This window comes from Pipra filicauda, unplaced genomic scaffold (assembly GCF_003945595.2).
Source record: "Pipra filicauda isolate LSUMZ 115617 unplaced genomic scaffold, ASM394559v2 scaffold23_size5868930_pilon, whole genome shotgun sequence".
In the NCBI taxonomy this organism is placed as follows: domain Eukaryota; kingdom Metazoa; phylum Chordata; class Aves; order Passeriformes; family Pipridae; genus Pipra; species Pipra filicauda.
This window is the reverse complement of record NW_024104354.1, coordinates 590,868-615,743: the sequence shown is the minus strand read 5'-3', so window position 1 is coordinate 615,743 and position 24,876 is coordinate 590,868. Positions and strand designations below refer to the sequence as shown.

The window sequence follows — 24,876 nt, the reverse complement described above, 5'->3', positions numbered from 1 at the left end:
TATATTGTACTAGATTAGGAAGGGGATCTGGGTGTCTTAAGAAGTTGTAACTAAAATGGAGTATTAGAATTCATACAGAGGAGTTGTCCTATTATTTCCATCACTCCTACTACCCAGAGATAAATTCAATGCCATCATTTGCATACCAATCATCCCTCTCTAGAAAGTGCAAGGACAAGAGTGGGAAGTGCAAAGGGTGGCAAAAAGTAATTTGAATCACGGAAAACCTCCAGAAAGGAGAGACAGAGGAAAAAAGACTGTAGCTTCATTAGTACCATGTATTAAAAAAACCCAGAACATTTGGGCAGACTGAGAGCTTCTGCTTTCCCCAGATCAAAACACAGGTGAAACAAAGTAAAGTAGTACATATGGAAGTTGCTGCCCCGAGCATACATTAACCTTTAACCACATAGTAAAGCTTAAAAGAACACTGAACATTTATATGAACAAAACGAAAATTCATGGTTAGAAATAAATATTACTAAGATCATAATCCTGAAGAAAATGCACTATAATACTTAAATCCACCTTTAGTTTAAAATGATGCTTTCCTGCGCTACTCATGCAGCTCAACAGCTGTTCCAGTTCAAATCCAGACTTTCCATTTTTATGTGCAGAGGATTCCTATGAGCTTAGCTCATTCATAAGCATATTTATGAAAGAAATATAGTTACCAAAAAGAAAAATCTAGTGCTACACCTACACATGCCCAGTCTCATTTCTATAGCCAGACCTACCAACACCTGCAGACAAATGCAGGGGTAGTCATGTCAGGCAATCAAAATCCAAAGAAAATAGGAAGTACTGAAACATACGGTAGATTCAAAGGCAGATTCAAAAAGAAAATATTGTCCCAAAGACCACTTGTTTGTATCTTTCATGTTTTGCATTCGACAAATATATTTCAAGTCAATCCTTAGAGGGAGGAGAAGAAAATAGATATATTGGTATCATCAACTGAGAGACCAAAACATGAGTGGAATTACTTTGTTTAAAATGTACTGTTTTGCTGGGACAAGGTTCCAAGTATAGAAGTACTTCAGGACTTGGACGTTGTCCTCTATGGTACCTGTGCACAACACATTTATTTCCCCCAGTGTATCAGAAAAGTCACCACCACCAGTTCTACCATTTCTGCATGAAACATTAAGAAGTGGCCATTTACACTGTGTGCTTTGAAGTACCTTTTATCAGCACTAATGCTGAATTAAGATGCACTGCCAACTGCGCAGCTCCCACATTAAAAGGAAATCTTCCTCAACAATGCCAGTAGCTGAAGACTGCCTATGTAAAGACAGATCTTAAACAAATCAAGAAACATAAGGAAGATCTGGGATGGCTACGTCAGTCACTCAAAACAGTTAAGTGACATTGGCACATTGTATACTTTAGGTGCATAAAAGTGTGTACAAGAGTTTTAATATAGCAAATACACTTCCGTCATTTATCTTCATTATAGCTACAGATATTACACACAGAAATTATATCACCTGAAGGTATTAGTGAATTAAAGTGAAGAAACCTGGAAAAAAACTGTATAGTTGACTTCCTTCTGCACTCGATCCTCAAATCCTCTGTTTGGTCAATCAGGAGTCCTATCTGCAGATGACTAAAAATGGTTATCAAGCCTCATTTTTATCTTCTTGGATCTCTTGCCCCCACTTCCTTCCTCTGCATACCTAATTATGGTCAGCTTCTTGAAAACACCAACTAATCAGAAGCAACACAAAAAAAAAATTTGAGTTGGGAAATTATGGTATTTATTATGTTTCCAATCATATGTTATGTTCTTTTAAAAAGCAGTGTGATTCCCTCCCCCCCCCCAAAAAAAAAGGAATTCTTCCTTCTCTGAGATGCTCTGGATTGGGCTAGAAGAGAAAAGTTCAGAAATGCAGAGGAAGGATCTCATACAAGAAAGCCATGGCAAGAAGTTCAGAGCTCACTTGGAGAATGCAGCAAGTAAATAAAGTTCTTGTGAGCCTTCACTGTCAGCCAGACATGAGAGGGGCCTAAGAGACTTGACTACAACTCAGAATAGTATTAAGTGGAAGCAAGAACTTGTATGCAAGGGCACAACCCCTTTTTTGTTTTCTGTCTTCCTTGATAATTTCTGTGTTCTCCCTTGATAAAACTATGGAGGTTTTATTGTAATAAAGCCTGGTTTTTTGATTTCAAAAGAAACAGTTTCCTGAGGCTCAGATCTGCTTCAATTCCTGTACCACTTTTTATTAAGCATACTTTACTATAGTATGAAATATTTTCTTTTTTTTAAGAGCATTTCAGTTTTATGGAACAGTAGTTAATAATATTACTATTAATGTTTGCTTAGGATGGAGCATAAAAAAGTGTCTGGATTTCAGCTGCCTTTTGCCAAATCCTCCATCTGCCCAAGACCTAAAGATATTGCAATATAATCTCGTGTTACCAACAATCTCCATTTTCTTTTGAACAGTTCCACTACTTAGGCCTATATGTTGGCAGGTTTGAAATGTAAAGTACTAACAAAATGATCTGACATTTTGACTATGGCAACTCAACAGTCACATTGTATGTGAAATGCTAGATAAAGGTGGAATTTATTTATTTGCACTGTGATTAAATTTCAGAGCACTCTAGTTATGGATTAGGACACCACAAGGGTCCCCACTGCTCCCACCATAAGTCTTCACAATAGAAATAATCTAAAAACAGGTTCAAGAAGAAAACAGTTCAAGAAGAAAACAGTTCAAGAAGAAAACCACCACAGATCCTGTAGAGAGCTAGATGTGAAAGGGCAGCTTTTACTTCAATGATAAAGGAGCAAAACTTCTATGGTTTTGTGGAAAAAGCAAATTGATCACCTCCAAGTACCTTATTTTTTTTTTCATTTATTTCCTCACCAATCCAACTGCAATTCTTTCTTTCTGATACTTCAGTGTCATTAATTTAAAGGGAGAGCTTACATTATCACTCTTGAGTTACTTGACAGTTTCAAGTTTTGCCTGTGGGTGTTACATTGCTCTCAGGGACATCTTATATAATAATGCAGATATCATTTTTTAGCTGGCACAGCACATCTACAAACTTAAATTTTACTGAGATCCATGATAGAATGAAATCTTCTCAAATAGCTGAATATCAGCAAGGAGTTTGAACCTTCAAGCGCAGCACAAGCTCCTCCCTCTGTGAAACTAATACTTTGGAGATTAAAACAAATATGTTAGTGAGAGCTGTTCTCTTTTTAAGACAACCTATGATAAATACACTGGAAAATAAACATCAGGGGAAGAGAAGGAAGGCACCATTGTCAAAAAGTGACAATTGTTTTACTCCATTGGTTCACTGTAGAACTACCTTTGGGTTCTACTACAGAGAGTAAATAAAGAAAAGTCACCAATTCCCACTGTGAATGTCATACTTATTACTGAAATGCACTCTCATTTAAATTATTCTAGTTTTCCCTTCCTATGATTGGTTAGTATTATATTTCTCTCTGCCACAAAAAGAGGCTTCTAGCACTTTTTTTTGTCTCCATGCATTCACAGTCAAGTCATTGCAAACAGATTTTCTGTTTCTGAAATAATACAGTGGCAAAACCAATAAGTTTGAATGAAACTCCTTTGTAGTTCTCCAACTGACTGTACTAGTATGTATTTTCTTTCTGAAGACCTAACCTGCTCTGGCATTATCACTATGGCCTTTTGCCATCATTCACATCTTCATTATTTTTCTCAATGTAATTTCTGGTTTTAATTATCCACAAATTTTGTCACTTATTTAATTACTAAAAATATCAAACTGCATTAACCCAGCACCATTCTCTATAATCCTAGTAGAAGTACTTCCTTTCAGTGATTACTATTATCTGCCAGTTAATCAGTTCCACATCCATTTAACATCTACTTTGTGGGTAATATGAATGCTATATTTAATTTACACTATTCTATTGTAGCTATTTTTGTCAAAGATGATTTAAAAGATCTGTTTTACAATGAAGTCACATGAGATCACTCCTGTTCCAACTCTGCACTAGGATCCCATCATACAGAATTTTTGCCTAGAATTGATACATGCTAATTGATCTACAGTCATGTGGTTTACTTCACTTTTCTTAAAAAGAAAACTTAGATGACACAATAATTTTCTGAACGTCTGTGTTACTTCAAGGCTTATTCAAAGTAAATATAAAAGGCCATACATGTCTTTCAGCCAGCTTTCTTAGAATTTGCAGATTCAAATTGCTTAACTATCCACAGTTTAGAGCTTTTTTTTTTAAGTAAGCAGTTTAACTTATTCCTCCATCAAAGAATTACATCAGTGGTAGTGAGCAACCCTGCTTTTTCTGAAGTTAATACATTTCACTTTTCCTAAAATCAATGCAGTTCCTCAGTGAGATTTTGATTCTTGTTTAAGCAATGAAATGGCAACTTCAAAATAAAAGCGCCAGTGCCATTAACAGATGTGATGTTCATGATCCTCAACTTGTATTGGGTTAGCTATTTATGATTGTCGTGCATAGTGAAGTTCTGGGCACATCATTTTCTTCAAAATCACTAGGTCTTGACTGTGAGACCTGTATGACAAAGGACTTAGTTCCATGGTCAAGACGCAACAACATTTCCTCATAGATTTTATTACATTAGAGAGGAGGAAAAAGGGAGTATAGGGAAGAAAAATATTGTGAGTTTATACAGATGTGTAGAAATAGCACAAGTTTCTGCGGGTTCCCCAGGCAACTACTAGCTTAGAGGACTGTTAACATACTCTTCTCCTAGCAACAGCACCAAGAGCTCACAAAGCATGAAGCAGGATCTCTCAAATTCTGTTTATTTTGCTTACCTTATGTCATATATTTTAAACATATTCTTTTATTTGTGACCTCAAAAATCTAATTTGACATCAAAAACTAGATCAGTAATAAACTAGGTTATAGAGCAGATTATTTGGTAGACATAAGTCTCACTAGCAGCCTCATTGTTCTAACATACTAAATACAAAGTATACTCTTCAAATCTGAAAGAAAACGCTATGCCACTACTGAGAAATAATAAATGGGCTGAGGATTTGATAGAAGTTTGGCAAAAAAAAAAGACTCCTCAGAAACATAACAAATAAAACTTCAATATAATTCATATACATGCAGACAGTGCATATGAGAAGAATAGGCAGGAGAAGGAAACACAGATGAAACACATCAGAGTGGTCAAATGAACAGATAGGAAAAGGGGGTGTTGATAAAGCCTACATTTCATCTGAGTCAAGACAAAGTAGAACTTCAAACTAGCTATTTTTACTTTCACCAAATACTGAGTTTCATATTACTTTCCCACCATACATACTGGTAATAAATTAAAAACAAAAAAACATTGAGCTTGACCTATCTTCAGAAACACGTCCTCACAAGCAAGGAAAGAGCATTACAAAACAGTCTGATTTATCAAGCCTGCCCCACTAGATGACAGTCAAACATGGTATGTAAGTCAAGCAAAAACATCTACTAGAAAAAGCATAATGGAAAAAGATGAGTAAAATACCAGTCAGACAAAATTAAGTAAGAAACAACAGACTATGCATATAAAAACCCAGTATTGTAAAGGACAGAAACCCCTCACTGCAGTAGTAGAACACACAACCTCTGATATTTCAAAACTATTAACACAGATTCCTACAGCTCTCACTACAGAAAAAATAAGACAGACACTCACAGGTTGTAAAATGCAAGGTGACAATGAATCAACCAACCATAAGGCAACAATAACATGGGAACAAACTAGAACTAAGCTCATTTCAAATTTCTTCCTAGTCTTCCTTTACACCACCAGCTGTTGCTCAGTGGCAACTGTCTCCCAGCAAACACAGCTGCTGTGTTACGGCATGAGAACTGTAAAGTAAAAGAGAGAAGCAGGAACAATCTGTTTAACTTTCCCCGTTAAGTAAAATGTAGAGTACCAAAGAGAAAGCACAGATGGCAAGAACAGACATCTCAAATGCACAAGTCCTCCACAGTTCAAGGTGATAGGATGGGCAAGATGTTCCTTATTTAAAAATATGTAGATGAATACTTCCTTTCACTCCAGCAGCTCTGCTGAAGCTGACAGCGATGCATAAGCCTTATTGAAGGTTAAACTTTGCCCAGCTCTACAAACATATACTTGCCCAGCTTTATGAATGCACCTAAACTCATTCAAGTCATCGTGTACCCGTGACAACCAATGAATGCCTATGTTTACAGAATAGTATAGTCCTCCAACTGAAAGAAAAAAATGTGAATTTTAATGCCCCATAGTCACTTTGACTTTTAATCAGTAAGAAGCAGCACATTTTCACCTCTATCATCACAAAGTTATTTATACAAATTCCTGCAATTCTGTGGCAGTGCTCATTATATGTGTACTGCAACACAAAGAGAAATTTTCTCCCATGGCCATTTTACATGGGATAAGAGAGGATATTTTTTCAGGAAAAGAAAGACAGATGAAGCTCTTCTCTAACTTACCACTTAAAATCTCCAGCCCATTCTTCCAGAAAATGAAGTAGTAGATTTACTTTGTGAAGAGAATAAACTAGCCTGGTGTTGCCTTATATTAATGTGAATGCATAAAAATACAGTTCGCCATAATGCTAGTAAGTTAGAATCATGTACCTCTACAATTTAGTGAATACCACTGTAAAGATAAAAACATAATGGGATTAAAATTTTGTTGTTCGACTTAATACTGACAAAGCAGAATTACTTTTAAATTCAAGACTTGCAGCATAGATCCAGTATAACACTGCTCTCTTGTGGTTAAATACATGAAGTTCATCTGCAGAATGTAACAACTATTTACATCAATTATTTTTAAAAATTTTCAAAGCTATTTTAATCTAAGACAGTTTTTGATGATCAGGAGTTTAAAGCAACCAGTGCCAACTCCACTCCTGCACACTATACTGCTTGTCTCCATTACCTAAAGAGAGATTTCAAACTCCTGCTTTTGGTTCTCTGAAATTAATGCCTACATGAGCCTTAAAGAAAAGGTATGCATACACCCATCCCAATAACAATGAAAGTGAAAATCTCACCCTTCTTGCTGACGTACATAAATAATTTGTTTTTAAAGCCTCCTTCGGCCTTCCAGGCTCAATAAAAATGTAAGCAGAAAGTAAAATGTAAAGAGGAGTAGCAACATAGCTGGAACAAAAGCACCATGCTGTTTTTCTTTCAATGTGCAAAAAAAAAAAAAAAATTAAAATTCCCATTGCAGGAGAGATCCTGCTGACAGGATTTTTGGGGGAAATAATAAATAACGAAATAAGGGCCTTTTGATTATTATAATCAAAATTTGTAAATAATCTGGCCAAGTAATACTGAAATGTGCAAAATATTTCTCAAGTCGAAGGACAGCTGTCATCTTTAGCCTTATCCACAGTACAATTTTAGATATTGTTAAAACTATCACCACAGTTCGTGATTGGGTTCCTAAACAAAATGTTTCAAGCCATAACTATGGAGCATAGTGCACTGTTACAAATCACTGAAACACTTACTAACAGCAACAGAGGAAAAAGCCTGTCAAAGACCCTTCCAGATTGTACCTTTCACATTTGTCTAACTGCAAGAAACAAAAGCAGAATAATTTATACAAACAGATTCAAACATTAACTCATGTCTTTTTCTTTTTACATTCTTTTTTCTCCTGTACACTTTACAACTCTCCTACAAAAACTCTATACTAACTATCCAATACCTCTTCTTTTTTGATATACTGTAAATGTAGAGTAACATCAGCTTCAAACTTCAAAGCATTTTGAATATTAATGAAAAATTCCCCTCTTTATACATTGATGATTCACAATGGGTATCTTATTCTTTCTAGCCAAGCTACATGCTTCTTCTTCAAATCTTTGAAATTAAATTGCCCTTCTCTGGATACACTCCAGCACCTCAATGTCTTTCTTGAAGTGATGGGTCCAAAAGTGAACACAGGATTCGAGACGCAGCCTCACCAGTGCTGAGTACAGGGGAAAAAACATTGCCCTGGTTCTGCTGGACACACTATTGCTGATACAAGCCAGGATGCCATCAGCTTTCTTGCCCACCTGGCACACTGCTGGCTCATGTTCAGCCACTGTCAAACAGCACCCCCAGGTCCTTTTTCGCTGAGCTGCTTTCCAGATACTTTTGAAGAGTCAACTTCAGCCTTTGTAATAAGATGTCAGAAATAGAATATCACAAGTTTAAAATTAATCTACCTGTAGAAGACTCACTAAAGCTATGTACCTTTCTACACATGCTTAGCAAATTGAGAGATTGACAGGTCACCTTGTCATAGAGGGAGATCGGGTTGGTCCAGAAGGACCTGCCTTTCATAAACCCATGTGGTCTGGGCCTGATCCAGTAGTTGTCCTATATGTACCAAATGGTGGCACTTTAAGACAACCTGCCCCACAACCATTCCCAGCACTGAGGTCAGACTGACAGTCCTGGAGTTCCTCAGATCCTCCTTGTAGATGGGTGTCACGCTGGCCAACCTCCAGTCATCTGGGACCTCCTTGGTTAGCCAGGACTGATGACAAATGATGGAAAGTGACTTCCACCAGCTCTGTCCATACCCTTGGGTGGATCCCATCTGGCATGATAGACTTGTGTGTGTCCAAGTAGTGTAGCAGGTTGCAAACCTTTACTCTTGAATTACTGGGGCTTAATTCCATTCTCCCTGTCCCTGTCTTCCAGCTCGGAGGGCTGGGTACCCAGGGACTAAGTGGTCTAGCTATTAAAGACTGAGGCAAAGGCAGCATTAAGTAGTCCAGCCTCTTCCTCATCCTTTGTAACTATGTTTCCCTCCACATCCAGTAAAGGATGGAGATTCTTCTTGGCCCTCCTGTTATTGTTAAAGTATTTATAGAAACATTGTAGAAACATTTTTATTGCTACTTCAGTAGCCAAAGTTCTAGTTGGGCTTTGGCCCCTCTAATTTTCTCCCTTCCTAATCTTACAACATTGTTACAGTCTTTCTGAGTTGCCTGACCCTTCTCCCAGCGGTCATAAGCTCTCCTCCTTTTCCTGAGCTCCAGTCAAAGCTCCCTGTTGAGCGAGGTTGGTCTTCCCCACCAGCTCATCTTAAAGACAACGGGAATGGCCCACTCCTCTCCTTTAGCATTTCCTCCTTGAAGAATGTCCATCTTTCCTGGACTTCTTTGCCTTTCAGGACTGCCTCCCAGCAGATTCACTCAACCAGTCTTCTAGACAGGATAAAGTCTGCCCTGAAGAAGTCCAAGGCAGTGGTCCTGTTGACTCCTCTCCTTACTTCTCCAAGAATTGAAAACCATCATTTTGTGATCACTGTGCCTAAGATGCCTCCAACCATCACGTCACCCACCAGCCTCTGTTTGCACACAACAGGAGCAGCGAGGCACCTTCTCCACTGCAAACTACTCAGATTTCACACAGACGTCCAACAATAATGCTCTAAAATATCATACACAATTAATAGATTATTTAGATAAACCTGGAAGGTAATACACATGTAGGTGAAGTCAGTGGCTGCAGACATTGCTTAACGTTGGGACATCACTTGCTTCAGAAGTCTTGCCTGCATAACTTTCTTTCCCCAAGGCATCTGATCAGTAACTCAAGGCTAACTTGTTTAGCAGGTTCCCTAATATAATATATATAATGTTACTATTTAGTTAGGGCTAAAGAACAATGCAATTAATTCCTGACAAGAAGAATAAACTGAGGGCAGTGAATACTGTTGCATATTCTCTGCTCTGCCTTTACCCAAAAACTCTGTACCTACATGTGCAGAGAGAAGACAGATTATATATTAATTGTCCCTCACGAGTAGTGAGTATCTGGACAGGTCTGGTATATTATAGGAGTATATCAGCAGTGACATTCTGATAGTTCAGGTAATTGTATTCATTAGTCTCCTTGTAATGGGAAGCTCACTCAAATCTTATAGGATCTCCTAGAGGAAAATCTGTAAAACTGTTTTTAAAGGACTGCATTGTACTTTTCCTTCTCACCCTATTTACTCAAAATATTTGAAACATTTATTCTTGTTTCAATTTTATCAACTGGAAAATTGGATATACTTATACATATTTTTTAGGCTTTTTAGAGGAAAACCAAAACCAACGTTCATTCCAGAGACCACCCCAGCAACCCCCGAAGGAAGACATGCTGCCCAAAAATTCATCGTGAGTGGTAGGAGAGTAAGTTTTTCAGACTTCTTCAGTGATAGAATAAGAAGGCACAGCCTTTCACAAGATTGTTCCAGCAGATCAGTAGAGCACTCATGTTCTTGAGTCTCTTCCTCCTCTCTTGTATTAATAGCACAACTCTTGAGTTGCATTGTGACTGAGTAATTCACTCAGGGACCTTATGTAAACCAGGGTGAATAGGTGAATAGGGCATGGATTCTAGGTGGGCATAGGTAATCTTCGAGAACCTCAAGTTGCTTCCAAGCTGTTGATACAGAAGCTCTAGTCAAAGAAAATAAGATGACAAAGCCACATTTCCATCAGTTCTGAAAGTGAGAAAAATCTCTGCAATGACTGATAAAACTTTTCATTGCTAAATATTCCTAAGCTTTGCAACTTCTTAGTACTGAAAACTGTCAGATGTTACCAGATGCCACCCACAGACTTCTCAAGGTATACCAGAGTTGAATGCCTACCCTAATTTATAACTGGAACTACATAAAATAAAGACTCTGTTCTCATAACATGTCTACGTGGTATACAGTTGAGAAAAAAAAAAACAACCCACATGGCCCATGATTTATTCTTTTTCCTAAGGAAGTGGATCAGCTTAAACTACTTTATAACTACAGTACTGCACAATTCACATCAAACTGACACAAACATCAGAGAGAGTACCCAACAACCAGAACGATCATACAGCTCACTAAAATTTGCAGATCATTCTGACACTAGATCATTGGTTTCAGAGGTACTAAGAAATTTCTCAGAAGTCCTTTCCAAAATGAAAAGACACTTCCAAATTCAAAATTCCTACTGCAAACTCCTCCTGTGGCCAAATCCCAAGATGAATTCTGAGGAGAACAGAAAAATATAAAAGGAGTCCAAAACAATAGTTCTTCCTGAAAACAAGAAACTGTTGGTCACATAAAGCAACTAATGTAAAGGAGAGAGACTGCTGTATTGAGGGCTTTGTAGATAATTCAGTCTCCCACAGAAAGAATTCCATCCTCATGTTTGTCAGTCACGGCAGAATGGCCACAAACCCTGAAATCCCCTGGATCTAGGAACACTGATATAAAACAGGAGATAACTTGCTGCCCCTCACCACAATGCAGATACTGAGGAAAAACGGAGCCAATTCACAGGCCTTATGCTCCCAGGGACTCTCCTGCCCTCATATCCTCTTCTGCAGGCACTGCATCAACTTCTCTCTCTGTTGCTCCTCGATGCCCTAGTATAGCAGACCAGAGCAGCAGACAAGACAATGAGGAGTTTTGATAGAAGAGGGTAAGATTGCCAAGTAGAGGGCCGAGCTGGCTATTCAGTATGGATTTCATAGCAGTTGTCAAATTTAGGTAGAGGAAGTAGCAAACGTGTATTTTGAAAGAAAGGGAAGGCCAAACTGTTATGGACCAAGCAAGGAATGGGAGAATATGATAAAGTTAAATAATTACTAAATCCAGAAAAAAAAAAAACAAAAAAAAACACATCTAGATGATGTCATTTTAGCAGTATAATATATCAAGTCACTTAAGCTTCAGTTTTAGTCAAAAGATAACTTTTAAAATTAAAATGGAAGTATGGCATTTGCACACTAATTTCTTACAACTGTGCAAAGAAGACTCCTCAGTAGGAGGGGATACAGTTGCCAGTCTACTCTGTGTAAGTGAGCAGGGAAATAGAAGACACACAGGATATATGAGGGACACATTCAACAGTCTGACGGGATTTAGGTTTTATACATCAGGATCATTAGACAAAGGATTAAATTAAGGCAGCTACTGTAAGCAGTGGATCATAATAAATATGTAAATAAGTGGCTCCATCAAATACTCTGGCAGGAAAAAATATAAGCTGTACTTTAATTAGTTTTAGATAATGCAATTTAAGAAGCTGTCTAATATGGTCAGTTCTTAAGATACAAAAGAGTCTGCAACACAAAAGGCCACTACCACACACATCTACAATATAAAGAAAATTTTATTTTATAAACTCATGTGAACGAAACTGAGGTCAGATGGACAAGATGAGACGGGAATTAATGTTTACTTACACACGGAATTTAAACTATGTGCTAGTAGATCTCTCTACAAGGTCTTTTTAATCTCAGAATGCAACTCCCTCATATTACAGGCACTTAATAGGCAGCTGCAGTTTACTTACAGTACAAAGTTTCACAAACATAAAAGTTCTTCTCCTGACCCAAAATAATTCAGAATACTGTTTGCACATGGAATAAGGAGTTGCATCAGCAAACTGCAAAGAAAACCATGGTAACTATACCACTCTAATGAAAAAGTATTACCATTATATACAGTCAGTGATAACACACTAACAAAAAGTTTATACTTCGTTATTTACACTGGAGTGCAAACAGAACATACACCTCAGCTGCTACAGCCATAAATTTCCCTCCCCACACACAGCTTTCCTCGATTTCCCAGGTTTCAAACACACTGCTCCACAGTAATGGAAGCATTCTTTCGGTTCTGTGCTTCTCATAAAAACATCACATTCATAAGTTTGGCTTCTGGGAAACTAAGGAGTAGGTAATTTTACAAACCCTACAACACCCAAACTTTAATAGCATAGGAAAGACCTGTTCTAGGAAAACACAATACAGCACCTTACGGCAGTTTCCACAAGTGGACCCACCACTTATGTACACTATGAAGTTTCCTCAGAAGTTTCCACTGCAGCTAAATATGAGCTCTCACTTTCCACGCTGGTACCTGTTCAACTTCATCAGTTCTTGTAAGGCTAGGTTTTGCATTTAGCTTCAGACTGCAACGTCCAACCTGGAGAGCAGGGATGGAATTACAATTATACCCAAGACAACTGAATTAGATGTTTACAATAGAAATGGTTTGGAAGAGTTGTTGTACTTCTCTTAATGTAGGAAGAATAAAATAGTAAGCTCATGCAATTCGTTTAAGTACATTTATTCTTCAAAATACTCAACAGTTAACAATTAGAGGCTTGATTACCAACTCTAATAAGATTATTCTGCTTTAAGCAGAAAAAGTCCATATTTTTGTATCTACTCCTGAATATGCTAGCTTTATGCAGTCTCTCTTTCAGGACTTTATAATCCAGCTGTTAGAGGATATATTTTTGATCTTTGTATCTAGAATCAGGTGTGTCAGCTATGCAATGCAATGGTCTGCAGCATCCAAAATACAAGCCTGGCTATTTTTAAGAAGCTGGGGTTTTTTTCCTAAAAAGGAAAAATTAAAAAGTCAAAGAAATTCATGAAGACTGCATCAGAGCTGTTGACTCACTGCAGTCTGTAAAATATATGCTACATTTTGCTCGCAAAATTCTTGTGGTAGTTGAAAAAAATAAAATAATTATAGCTAGAAAGAGGAACACACACGCATTATTTTTCCTCACATTTTCAGCCACGCAGCTAGCCTCATGTATGAGCAGCTGCCTTCAAAGAATGTCTGGATTTCCATTATATGTTTTGCACTACTATTATTTATTGGGATAACAAGTGCCACAGTCCAAATAATTTATCTCACTCTTACGATAAAAAGACAGAATTGCTAAACAGAGACACAGTTTAAATTACTGTCACCTATTTCTAACCACCTCGTCTAAGCAGCTCTGAGGTTTGTCAAAATGTTTAACAAGCAACCAACAGTACTGCTGGACGGTGTAAGCTGAGGTAGTTTGCACAGGCTGCTCTACAGAAAACAATGCTCAGACTCACCTTAGTCTGATGGTCCTGCCTACCATGCTTCTTTGTTCACAGAAAAAAATGCATTTTTCGTGGGCTTTACAACAGATTCACATCTCATTTTGGATAAAGATACAAACTGTGTGAAAATCATGCTACCTCAAAGAAAAATATTACTGACTATGCTTTTGATTTCATTTCTGAACACTTAGCACCTGTTAGTCAGACCTTTCTGTGCCTTCCCAACATCTTTATTTGTAAAATATCTATGCAGGGGTACTTGTCAGTTACCATCAAGCAAATGTCCATAGTTCAATCAACCATGAGCTGAATTTTTAAAATCAGTCTTCTAAGTTTTTTCTCTTGGCACATGTAGAATTGTACACCCAAAATAATTAATCTCTGATATTCTCTGCCTTGATTATACTTTTAAAAAAGCAACTAAAACTTGAAGAGAAGTTCTAGACTTGCAAAAACCCTACAACTATCCATGAAAAGAACAGTAATTTCAAGAATATAAACACACATTCTTATATAAAAACATACCGTTGGGATCTCCGGACTAGAAAATGGAGAGTTATCAAAAGATCGATTTTCTTTGTCCAGAGAATCATCTTCATCATAATTTTTATGTGCAAATTTCTGCTTTAGTGCATGAGTTAGTAGAGCAACTGGATCCCAATCTGAACTTTGCCTCTTTTGGGGTCTAGAAAGAGGAGTACCTCCAGGAGACCTGGGGAAAAAAAAAATAGTTATTGTCTCCCAACCCTATTCCTGATTACATAAATAATGCTGCTGTTAATTTACAGCAATTCATCAAATACAATTTATACAAGTACACCCAACAACTTGTCAGCCACATTCTTAGCCTGAAAACACCACTTGATGCTGTTCCATGAAGAAAAACAGCAGTAAATCAACACGTTGAAGTATTGCAAATAAACAGAGAAAATTTAAAAAAAAAGCAGAATGTACAGTTTTTATAGCAATTCATTTATAGGTTATATTAAGCTATATTAGTGGAAATGTCCCACTACAGTATCTCATGATAAATGTGAATGTAATCTGATTTAAACTTTATTCATTTTAAGTTCAGAATAGCATGGCTTTCTATGGTCCCACAAGAACAAACAAACTCAGGAAATTCCACAGAGCAATTATATTTAAAGAAAACAACCCCTTTAAGTCAAATATGCATCCAGGTAAACACAAAGCCCCATTTATAAGCTACACTTAACTCAAGTTTCATTATTTAAAAAGAAAAAAAATTAGCATCAGGTTTGGCACAAAGGCTTCAAAGACAGTTTTTCCCTCCAAGTAAGCACCTGAGCATCCAAATACGAAAATTTTATAGGCAACAAAAGTAGAGTTTGTATTTGAATTTAGAAAAACTGTTCTAAATTAAAGCACCTGCATCCCAAAACTTAACATGAATGTGGAAGCCAGTGACTAGTCCAAGAAAATAAATCATAAGAAAGACTTTCTAACCATTGAGGTATCTGAGGGCGAGGGGGGAGGAATCTAGAGGTGTTCAGAGTTCTGCTAGTAAAGCACTGCCTCCAGGCCAATGATTTGTACCTAATAATGCACACTGACACTGCTGAGCTTATTCAAAGTCTGGGAGTTACATGAGACCTGAAAGGATGGAGTTCACTCTTCCTACAAAACAAGCCAACAGAACACTTGCCCAGTGTGAAAGACTGTGTCTGGGGTGGTAGAAAATGGGATCTTCAGACTATCAGTTTCTGAGAACAAGGGTTTTCCCTTTGCTGTGCACACATGAAACTATTCTCAGACTGCAGGCTGAAAGATTATAGCAATTTTGGCCATTATTAGTCCCCCCAGCAATATAAATTCATTATCCAATTAAGTTCTACCTTCAGAATACAGGCAGATGCCTAAATCCAGAAAGCATTTCAGACACACATGTACCACTTCTAATTATGCTCATGGTCAATATGCTGGGTATTAAAACTGTCAACCAGATCAACTCACTTCCTTGACTCACCATACACGGAATTATATGGAAGAAAATATATGTAAAGGAAGCACACAGGTTTACCTAAGTGCACTTTATATTTGCCTTATTTACTGTGAAAATGTCATCAAAATGTAAAGACATGCTTTAGAGTTGCATAGAGATAATTGTCCAAGATTTGTGCTAGTTACTTTTAGAGATAAAGCTCACAGTTGGGAAAATGTTGAAATGAGAGCAGTAAGTTTTGCCAAGTGACATTCTTCCCACATTAAGAGCTTCAAATATTCATTATACACTCAGTTATTCTTACATACTTTTTCAACTCAAGAAGTTCAAAGACATCTGACAACCTCTATTATGCCTAGCACAGCACAGCAACACTGACCCGAAGAAGTGTTGCAGTCTTTAGTAAAGCATTTTTGTAACAGGTCAACTGTGCTTACCATCAAAACAGCTGACCATTAAAAATACTTATAACCCAAATGCACTATTGAAATACAAATTTGTGAAACATTTTCAATAAAAGATACAGTATATGTTTTCTTTAACACTTCGAAGCTTGAACCAGGATAGTTTGGGCATGCTAAAAGTAGTTTTCCCAAAGTTTCCCCAAGGATTTGGCCCTTCACTGTGAATCCAGAAAGTTACTTGTTCAGATGAATTTTCTGTGATGGTGTAGGAAACTTTGTAAACAATCTCCCACCTCCCCATACCAACCTGAGATTTGCATACCGAAGCAGCAAACTAGTTTTAAATGCTGTGATATTCAGCACGTTTTAAATGCACCTAAAAGCCATGTCCCAAGTATCTTACATTCCCAGCTGTGAACTTAGATGTTGCCAACTTCAGTTTGACAGCAGTAGCTGCTCATGAAATGATGTTTCACATTGGTGTTCTCCGGTGCTACTGAAGTGCTGTGATGCTTACACAGACTTGGCTTGATGAGGTACACATTTAATTCAACCTACCTCTCAATAGCTCGCAACTGAACTTTGTTTAGGTCTTTCAAAACTTCCATCATACTAGGAACATTCTTTGTCTTCTGGTGATCAGCACTATCAGCTGCACTTGAATCACCGTTTCTTGCAGCACGGCGTTGTTTTATAAGTTCCATTGCAGATTTACTAGAATCAACACCAGATGGTACACCAGAAGGAAGTGGAGGAGGCAAGGGAATTACAAAGTGGTTGTGAGAGACGGACAATGGTGTGGAAGTCATGGCTGGCACTGGGTAAAATCCATCTGGAGTGCTGGGTGTTTTAAAGGCTTCTGGATAGAGTTAAGAGAAGAAAAAGACTAACATGTAGGATGACTCGGTTTTAAGTCAAGATAAGACTGCCCTCTTAAAGCACTTTCTTATACACCTCACACATTATAACACAGAAGAACTAGACTTAAAACCAAGAACATAACTTCAAACCCACAGATTCAAAACACACAAAACAACGAATCTGAGGTGTCCTATGCTGCTCTGATTTTCTCTGTTTGTGTTTTCAATCTAAGCACTAGACAAATCAGCAAAGCAGCTCTCCAACAGCAACTACAAACAGTTTGTTCTCGAGGGTCTGAAGGTCATAATAACCCACATGAAGCAAAAGCAAAGATAGTCACGAAACATGTAAAATAGACTACAGTACTGAGTGCAATGGAGAAGAGACAGAAGAAGAGTCAACAGAACAACTAACTGAATCACAGAAGTCTTCATGATGCCACAGAAAAGTAAGTACCTCGCACCAGTTTACGTATTTCAGCAACCACAGTGGGGTTAGTCTGCAAGTAAAACAATTGAGACCTCAAAATTCTTAGGGGAAAAAGAGAGGTCACAAGATAGAAGTTCATGCTGGAGACCAACTATCTTAGACACATCTGTCAGCAGCGTTTGTTTTTGTTAAAGCCCAAATCTGACTGACTTAAAATAATTTTTCTATCCGTTATTTTGCCAACTTGTTAGAAACAGCACAAAACAAAAATGGACAAAATAGTCTGTAATTTTTTCAAACAATAATTGGTAGCCTGTATATAGTGATGTTATTAAGCTCCTTCACAGACATGGAAATGAGTACGAAGATTACTTAGTATCAACTTTTGAACTTGGCAAACAGGCCACAAAACAGAAGTGAGACAGGGCCACCAACAGCAAAAAGAGAAACAAAATAATATATTTGGTAAATTTACTGGCGTATCTTCAGTGAGAAAAGTTCTCTATCAGACATGGCAAGCTCTAAAGCATAAAAAGGAAAAGTGGTTTGCTTCAAACCAGAAGGGCTCACGTGATGGAATGCTTCCCAGTGTCTGCGCTGAAACAATTGCAGCAATCTGAGCACGAAGAAAGGTTAGCTCATCTTCAAGTGCAGAAATCTTCTGGAGTGCTGCTTGATCAATATTGTCTTCTCGTGCGTTGTTTTTTGGAATGCTCTGTACTGAATCTATAGCTGGATATAGGTCATGATGAGCTGTACGTTTCTCTTTTCTCCATAATTCAGTCCTAGAAAGCAATGAAAGACACAGTTTCAAAAGGCTCAGCCAACAGTGGAAATCTCAAAGCTACTGTCTATTCAAGAAAGTTACTGCCATTCAGCAAGACCTAAATTTTCAAACCATCTAAGAAAACTACACTTTTAACTACTCATAAGCTTTAAAATGTTTTAAGTCTCCCTTTGCTCAAGTACGATGTAGATCCTTGCAAAGTCATCATAAAAATTAGTCAGATAATTTACTCAGGGATAATTAAACATCATAAAGCCATACAGTAGGATTGAGCTGTCATTATTCAATAACTATTAGAATGACACCATGTGGAGTCTCTCCCTTCTCCCTATGTGAATATGAAAGGCAGGAGAGTCAAAGGCTAATGATCTCTTAATTAGGCTTCAGAAATTTTAGTCATTTATCAAACTCTACAAAGAACACTGCGATAAGCAAAGAAATTACAATCTTTCAGAAAATATACTGGAGAAAAACAAGGTTTAATATACACTTACAGAATAAGAACCTCATCTTGTATAAGCTACTATGAACTAAGACAGCATTAGAAAATTGTGCTGTAAGTCTCAGGTTTTAATTTTAAAAATTGTTTCGAGTCTGTGCCTGCAGAAAGAACCTTAAAATATAAAATAAGTATAAAATCAAACTGCCAGAATTTCATTATAAAACAAAGAAATTAAATTTACGTTATTTATTCAAGATGTACTAAGTTTTGATTGAAAACAAACCAGACCTTTTCTCTTATATTAACTATCCTTTTACTTCAAATCAGACCTGCAGCATTGCTTTCTGATTTGCCAAAAACCCTTGTTATTCACACTGCTTGAAAGGGAAAAGATATCAATTAGAATAGCTGTTCTTGGAAAACATCCCACAGAGCCAGAAGGGGAGGAAAGAATGGAAACAACAAAAGAATAAACTGTCATAGATCTGCGAATCTGATCAGCTAAAGAACAGCACAAGCATAAGCAAGACAAAGCAGGTCTTTTAACAATATGCCTTTGAACAATATTCTTACTCTTGCAGTATTTTACCAGTGTTGCATGAAACACACTGTATCAAAACTTCTCCAATAAAAAGTGTGTCCTTTGAATCCATCAGTTTCTTGTATTTTCATTACCAGTAAGTAGCACAAAGATCACAAACAAATGCCAATATGAAGTAGAATTACATCATCCTATACAGACAGAGTAAAAGACAATACAAGTGTCCACATTTTAATCTTGGTTCTGGCTCTCTAACTCATCCTCTGATTTTGAACAGATCCTTTAGAGGAAAAGTAAGACAACTTCCTATTTCTTCTCTAGTGGGGAAAAAAAAGAAAAAACTCGTACACTATTTGTGTCTGCAAACTCCTGGACACTTTCTCTTTTCACAGTACCTGAAATACTTCGTAATTTGTAAAAATATTTTCCTTCAACATTCTATAAAGGCTAGAAAGAATTATATAAACTACACTCAAATCTATTTCAAATTGTTAAGATAAAAGAATTATGTTTGTACTTTCCAGCAAAGCAATCACCAAGGTTTACACAGAGCAGTGCAGAAATCAAAGTCAAAAGGAGACATTTTAATATTTTTTCTTGTTTTTCCCTTTCTAAAATTTATCAAAATGGTTGCAAACTAAAAGGATAAAGACAGGAATAATCTTAGGGTATACTGCAATAACCAAATTTCCCTTCAACTCACAAAATACTTTGTGAGTAAAAACCAATTAAAATATCAGCAATGCATCTGACGTGCTACTATGAAAAGAAAATAGGAGACTAAATTTCAGAAATCTTTCGGATAAGAATGCTTTACACAGTAAGAATTTCCACGTAAGCAGGAACTGCCCCTACCAAAACCACCTAAGATATTTCTGGAAAATGCTAGGAAAAAAAAAGAAACAAACATGAATTCACACCCCATAAAGAACAGAAGGCATAACTCCTTTTACTCCTATTACTCCTTTTTATACTTTTACTTACCTAAGTCTAGTAAAAGCCTGTCCTTCATCATTTGCCACCCACAGGACATCAGCAAGTGATGGAGCTACAGGAGTTGGAGCTGCACTTTGTTCATCGTAACCCAATGGACTTGGGTCTTGAACAAGCTAAACCAAACAAGAATGACAAAAAAAAGTATGAAGAGAAACCGAATTCAGCACATACTGAAAGTTCTGCAAAAGGAGTTTTTAAACAGTGATGTAAGGAAGTTGAAAAGAGGGAACATAAGGGATGCAACACACAAATTACACGAGCTAAAAAGAACAGAAAAGCTATCATCAAATTAAGAAACAAGAAAATGCAAATAGGTGAAGTATACATATGACAAATTGCTTACTTGAAAATAAGGTCTTGGGTAGGGCTCCAAGGAAAGAATTGCCCCAAGTCTCCGGACAACACTTCGAGTAGATCCATATTGCTTTTTTTGGCAAACAGATGTGACCTAAAAATCAGAAAACCTTTGAAAATGAGAAGTAAAATCAAATTCCGCAGTTCTTACAATCCAAATTATTAAATCCTTTCAAATTATATGTAATTAAATATAACACAGTTAGGTTAACTTCACTTTCCAATGCTCTTCTCTAGCTGAAAGTCCAAAGAGGCCTACACTGGTTTTAACAAACAATGTCTAAGATGCTTCCAAAATACAGCCTGTTCACAGAATACTTTAAAGAGGCACAAAGGCAAATATCCTGAGATACTGACAAAAGAAAAACTGCACATTTTAAGTAATCATATGTATCTGTGTAAGTCTTTGGGGAAAAGAAGTTAGTAAAGAAGTGAAATAAATGTAATAATGTACCTTGATTTGATACTTCCTTATTATGGTGTACAACTGCTGGAAATGCCTTCCTGATGAGACTGCTGAAGGAAGGCATGTTCTGATTGCACGAGTGATACTGCTGCCAAACATGCGAGTTTCAAAAAATACGGCCTGTCAAAAAACACCAAGAAGTCCCAACGATGGAAACAGAAAATAAAGAGGAAAAACCAAACCAGAGTCCCTAGAGCCACTCTGGCAGTTTCACACACATATCCCAGATCCGCCTCAGAAGCACACGCTGCAGCAGCACCTCGCTACTGACACACCCACGAAGGAGCTGCCCACAGTTCCCCCCCCCCCAGCATCAGCGCCGACACTGCACCACTGAGCTGTCTCCGCTTCCCATACCGTACCTTTCCCAGGTCTCTGGAAACACAGAATTAACTTGGGAATGGGTATGTAGCCTTTCATTTAAAGCAGCAAAACAGGAACAGCTGACGCTCCTGACTCTATTCCTCTCTGTTCAGGGCAAAAAGCGCGCCTTGACCGGCCGAGCCGGAGCAGTGACCCACGCGTTCCCACGTGCGGGCAGAGTGTTCCGACGAGCCCAGCTGTGGGCACGGAGGGCGCGGAACCCGCCGCACCGCCAGCGGTGCCGATCTCTCCCTCGCTCCCTCCCTGCGCGGAACCACGGCGGCTGCGGGCGGGACGCCCCGCACCAGCGGGTCTCCGGGCGCCGCCCGGCAGCAGACTGCCCCCTGCGCCACCGCGGGGTCTCACCTGGTGGGGCGGCCAGCCCAGGAGCTCCAGCAGCCGGCGGAGCAGGTCCAGCAGCAGCGCCATGGGGGGCAGAAGGCGCAGCCGGATCAGCCGCCCACCGAAGGCAACACCGAGCCCGCCCCAGCCCCGCGCGGGGAGCGCCAGTCGGAGCCGGGGGCGGGGCACAGGGGTAGCCCACCAATAGGAACGCGGCAGTGCATGGGGTAGAGCCAATGAGGGGGCGGGGCGGGCCCGCGCGGGGGGTGTCGGGAGGGAGCGGTTTGAAGGCCCAGTGCCCTACGCTGCGACACTCCTGGGAAAACGCAGCTCCGGCGACTGCGAGAGCAGAACACAGTATGCATCAAGAGAAGAAACTCACTAGCACATGTTATAGCTCTGAATTCATGGTAAAGGGCTAAACTGAGATGGTTTGGATCCTCGATGTAGCAAACTCATAACTAGTTCATTCAAAGTATCCTCAGCACAGTAACTACCTGATAGCATCTGAACAAACTGAGTTCACTTCAAAACAAGAAATCTGGCTTTAGATACTGTTATTTAGATACCTGTTCTTTAATCGTGCTAGTAAAGATTTCTGCCGTTTCTTTAAAAAATTCAATACTTCAAGAACACTTGCAGTGTGACAAAATAAAACAGTGCTTCCACTCAGAGAAATAATATGGATATCTTTTTCCTCCACCTATGCAGATAGTGTTACTGTTAGTAGTGTAGTTACTATTACCCATAACTTGTCACATAGACTGATTCTCCAAGATCAAACACAAAGAAGGAACAGTACTGATAACACACACACTGTAAGAACAGCACAGAGCAGGTTCAGGGGCCTAGGAAGGTTTAAGCTTGAGGTTTGACTGGATCAGCACCAGTAACCAGCTGCTTTGGAACTAGAGGTGCAGTTGAGAGAGACCTCATACAGAAAGGCTTCAAGTCAGCAGGTACAACTCTGAGCAGTACAGAAGGGACCTCCAGGATCTTCTAAAGAAAAGGATTTTGTGACAGGCCAGCTTTAAGAAACAAGGAGAAGTGACATGAGGCTCAAGGCCTAATACTGCAGCCTTTACCTCTTGAGATGTACCAAAGCAGGTAACAGGAAGAAAGCTTAAATCTGATGTAGTTGCCCACTGTTACAGTAATGCAACTGATTCTGCCTTCCCAGGAACAGGATGTGAGGTTTAATTCCGAACCAAGAAACTGATCAAGTGCACACAGTCTGGAATAACAGGATAGCTAGATTTTTTGGTGTGTTTTGGGGGGTTTTTGTTTGGGTTGGTTGTTGGCGTTTTTTCTGCCTAGTGAAATGGATGTCTGATTTTATCTGAACTGCAGGGATAACTTCAAACCTTATAAGTACACTGCAGAGGTGAAGCAGATTCACAAAGTGCTGCACTGCTGGAGAGCAGCAAGTCAGAACAAATTATTGAACTCAAAAGGTAGTAAAACATTTAATGCCAGCATAATGTCCAGATTTTTTCCCTGGAGATCCATCAATGATGGTCTTTACCTTGTAATGAGAAATGCAAAATGCATGACTCTTGTGAATGGAATTTAAATGCAACTACCTTAGTAGTGCTACTTAGTAGCACCAAGTGAAAACTTCAAAACAGTTTTTTTTCACAGCAGGGAAAATTCACTGTTGAAAGACTAATAGGTGCTAAAGCATCAGTTTTGGATTTATAAAAAAATAATCTTCACTCCCACTTTCTTACAGATCTCTGATAATCAGATTACAACTTGCATCTTTGACTACATTATCTCTTAATTTGAACTAATTTATTTTTAAAAATTATTATGGCTGTCAGTATGTGTTCTGAAATCAAATTATATTTTTAATAAACTGCACTGAAATTAGGGATTGTGAAAAAAGGATTTTTATGATCTAACCTAGACAGGTCTGTAGGATCAAATGCCATTACCAAAGCAAACTCTACTAGATCTCCCTGAACATTCAGCTGAAGCACAAAACTTACATCTGCCTATTCACCCAGGAATTATCTTGCTTTATGACACATAGACCACAACCATCCACTTTCAACTTGACCTAGATGATACAGATTACCTGTTCTAAGGTCATGACAGCTCAAGTGTATCTTGGTCCTATTTGTTATTTTCAGATTGGTGTTAAATTTTACTTCATTAAGAAAGACTGATACTGATGTCAAGTTTGTTTTGTTCCTTTTCTGCTTATTCTGATTTAATATACAGAAATGTCTGTGTGAGTTTTGCTAAAAAGTCAAAGGAATATTCAGTTTTACATTTCAAACAGCTATTAAAACATGCACTGTACATGTAAAAGCAAATCTTGCAATGACAGTATAGTTGGCCTAAACTTTCTAAAACATAAAGAAGGAATGACTCTTTAGTAACTAACTACTACTGGAGGGCAAGTATTATTCCTATTTCCCTTTCTACACAGCTTCTGGCAAACTAGTACAAATTCAAAATACAGTTTCTTCAACTACAGTTAGGATTAGAGACAGTACTGTTTTTCTGCCTTCTAGTATTTAACTTGGATAGGGCAGATGGTTAATTACTCCCTAACAATAAAGCCAGTAAGAGGGCATACATTACATACATATTTAATACAAACACCTCTTCAAAGCTTTTCCTTTCCTTTTTTTTTTATTTTTTAAAAACAGTATGCTATTCTAAGGGGTGAATAAGAACAACTACACTTTTAACTCCATATAACATTAAGATTTAGTTTATCAACAGCTGTTGGAGAAAGAAAACCAAAGTAATCTTGTTGTATTAGAATGTCCTTGTCCTGGTAATACAAATATGTTAGTGTCACCCTTAACATTCTGGAGTTTAAGTGTGCAGCTACCACTAAACTAAGCTTGTGGGTTTGTTATTTTAAAAAAAAAAAAAAAAAAAAAAAAAAAAAGGCAGCAGACTAACACCTGCACTTTGGCTATAAAAATTCCAGAAGCGCAACTATTAGAAAACAGTGTATAGAAAGTAAGATTCATTTCTCACACTTCCACTATATCTGAATTATCTTTACCAACGAAACATTTAAAGACCTACTCTT

The 24,876-nt window shown here is 38.0% G+C and overlaps 1 protein-coding gene across 1 annotated transcript in view; it reads right to left on the bottom strand.

The window, feature by feature from the left end:
* MTFR2 (mitochondrial fission regulator 2) overlaps positions 1-22,117 on the bottom strand; it is a 32,093-nt gene extending 9,976 nt beyond the window's left edge. Inside the window, exons 1-8 of the mRNA XM_027746612.2 lie at positions 21,846-22,117; positions 21,105-21,236; positions 20,640-20,744; positions 20,285-20,409; positions 18,101-18,315; positions 16,799-17,099; positions 14,399-14,585; positions 12,903-12,968 (exon numbers count right to left, since the gene is read on the bottom strand). Of these exons, the coding sequence (XP_027602413.2) occupies positions 12,903-12,968; positions 14,399-14,585; positions 16,799-17,099; positions 18,101-18,315; positions 20,285-20,409; positions 20,640-20,744; positions 21,105-21,236; positions 21,846-21,908 (1,194 nt within the window). The 5' untranslated portion in view covers positions 21,909-22,117. The remainder of the gene's footprint in view (positions 1-12,902; positions 12,969-14,398; positions 14,586-16,798; positions 17,100-18,100; positions 18,316-20,284; positions 20,410-20,639; positions 20,745-21,104; positions 21,237-21,845) is intronic.
* Positions 22,118-24,876: the final 2,759 nt, after the last annotated feature.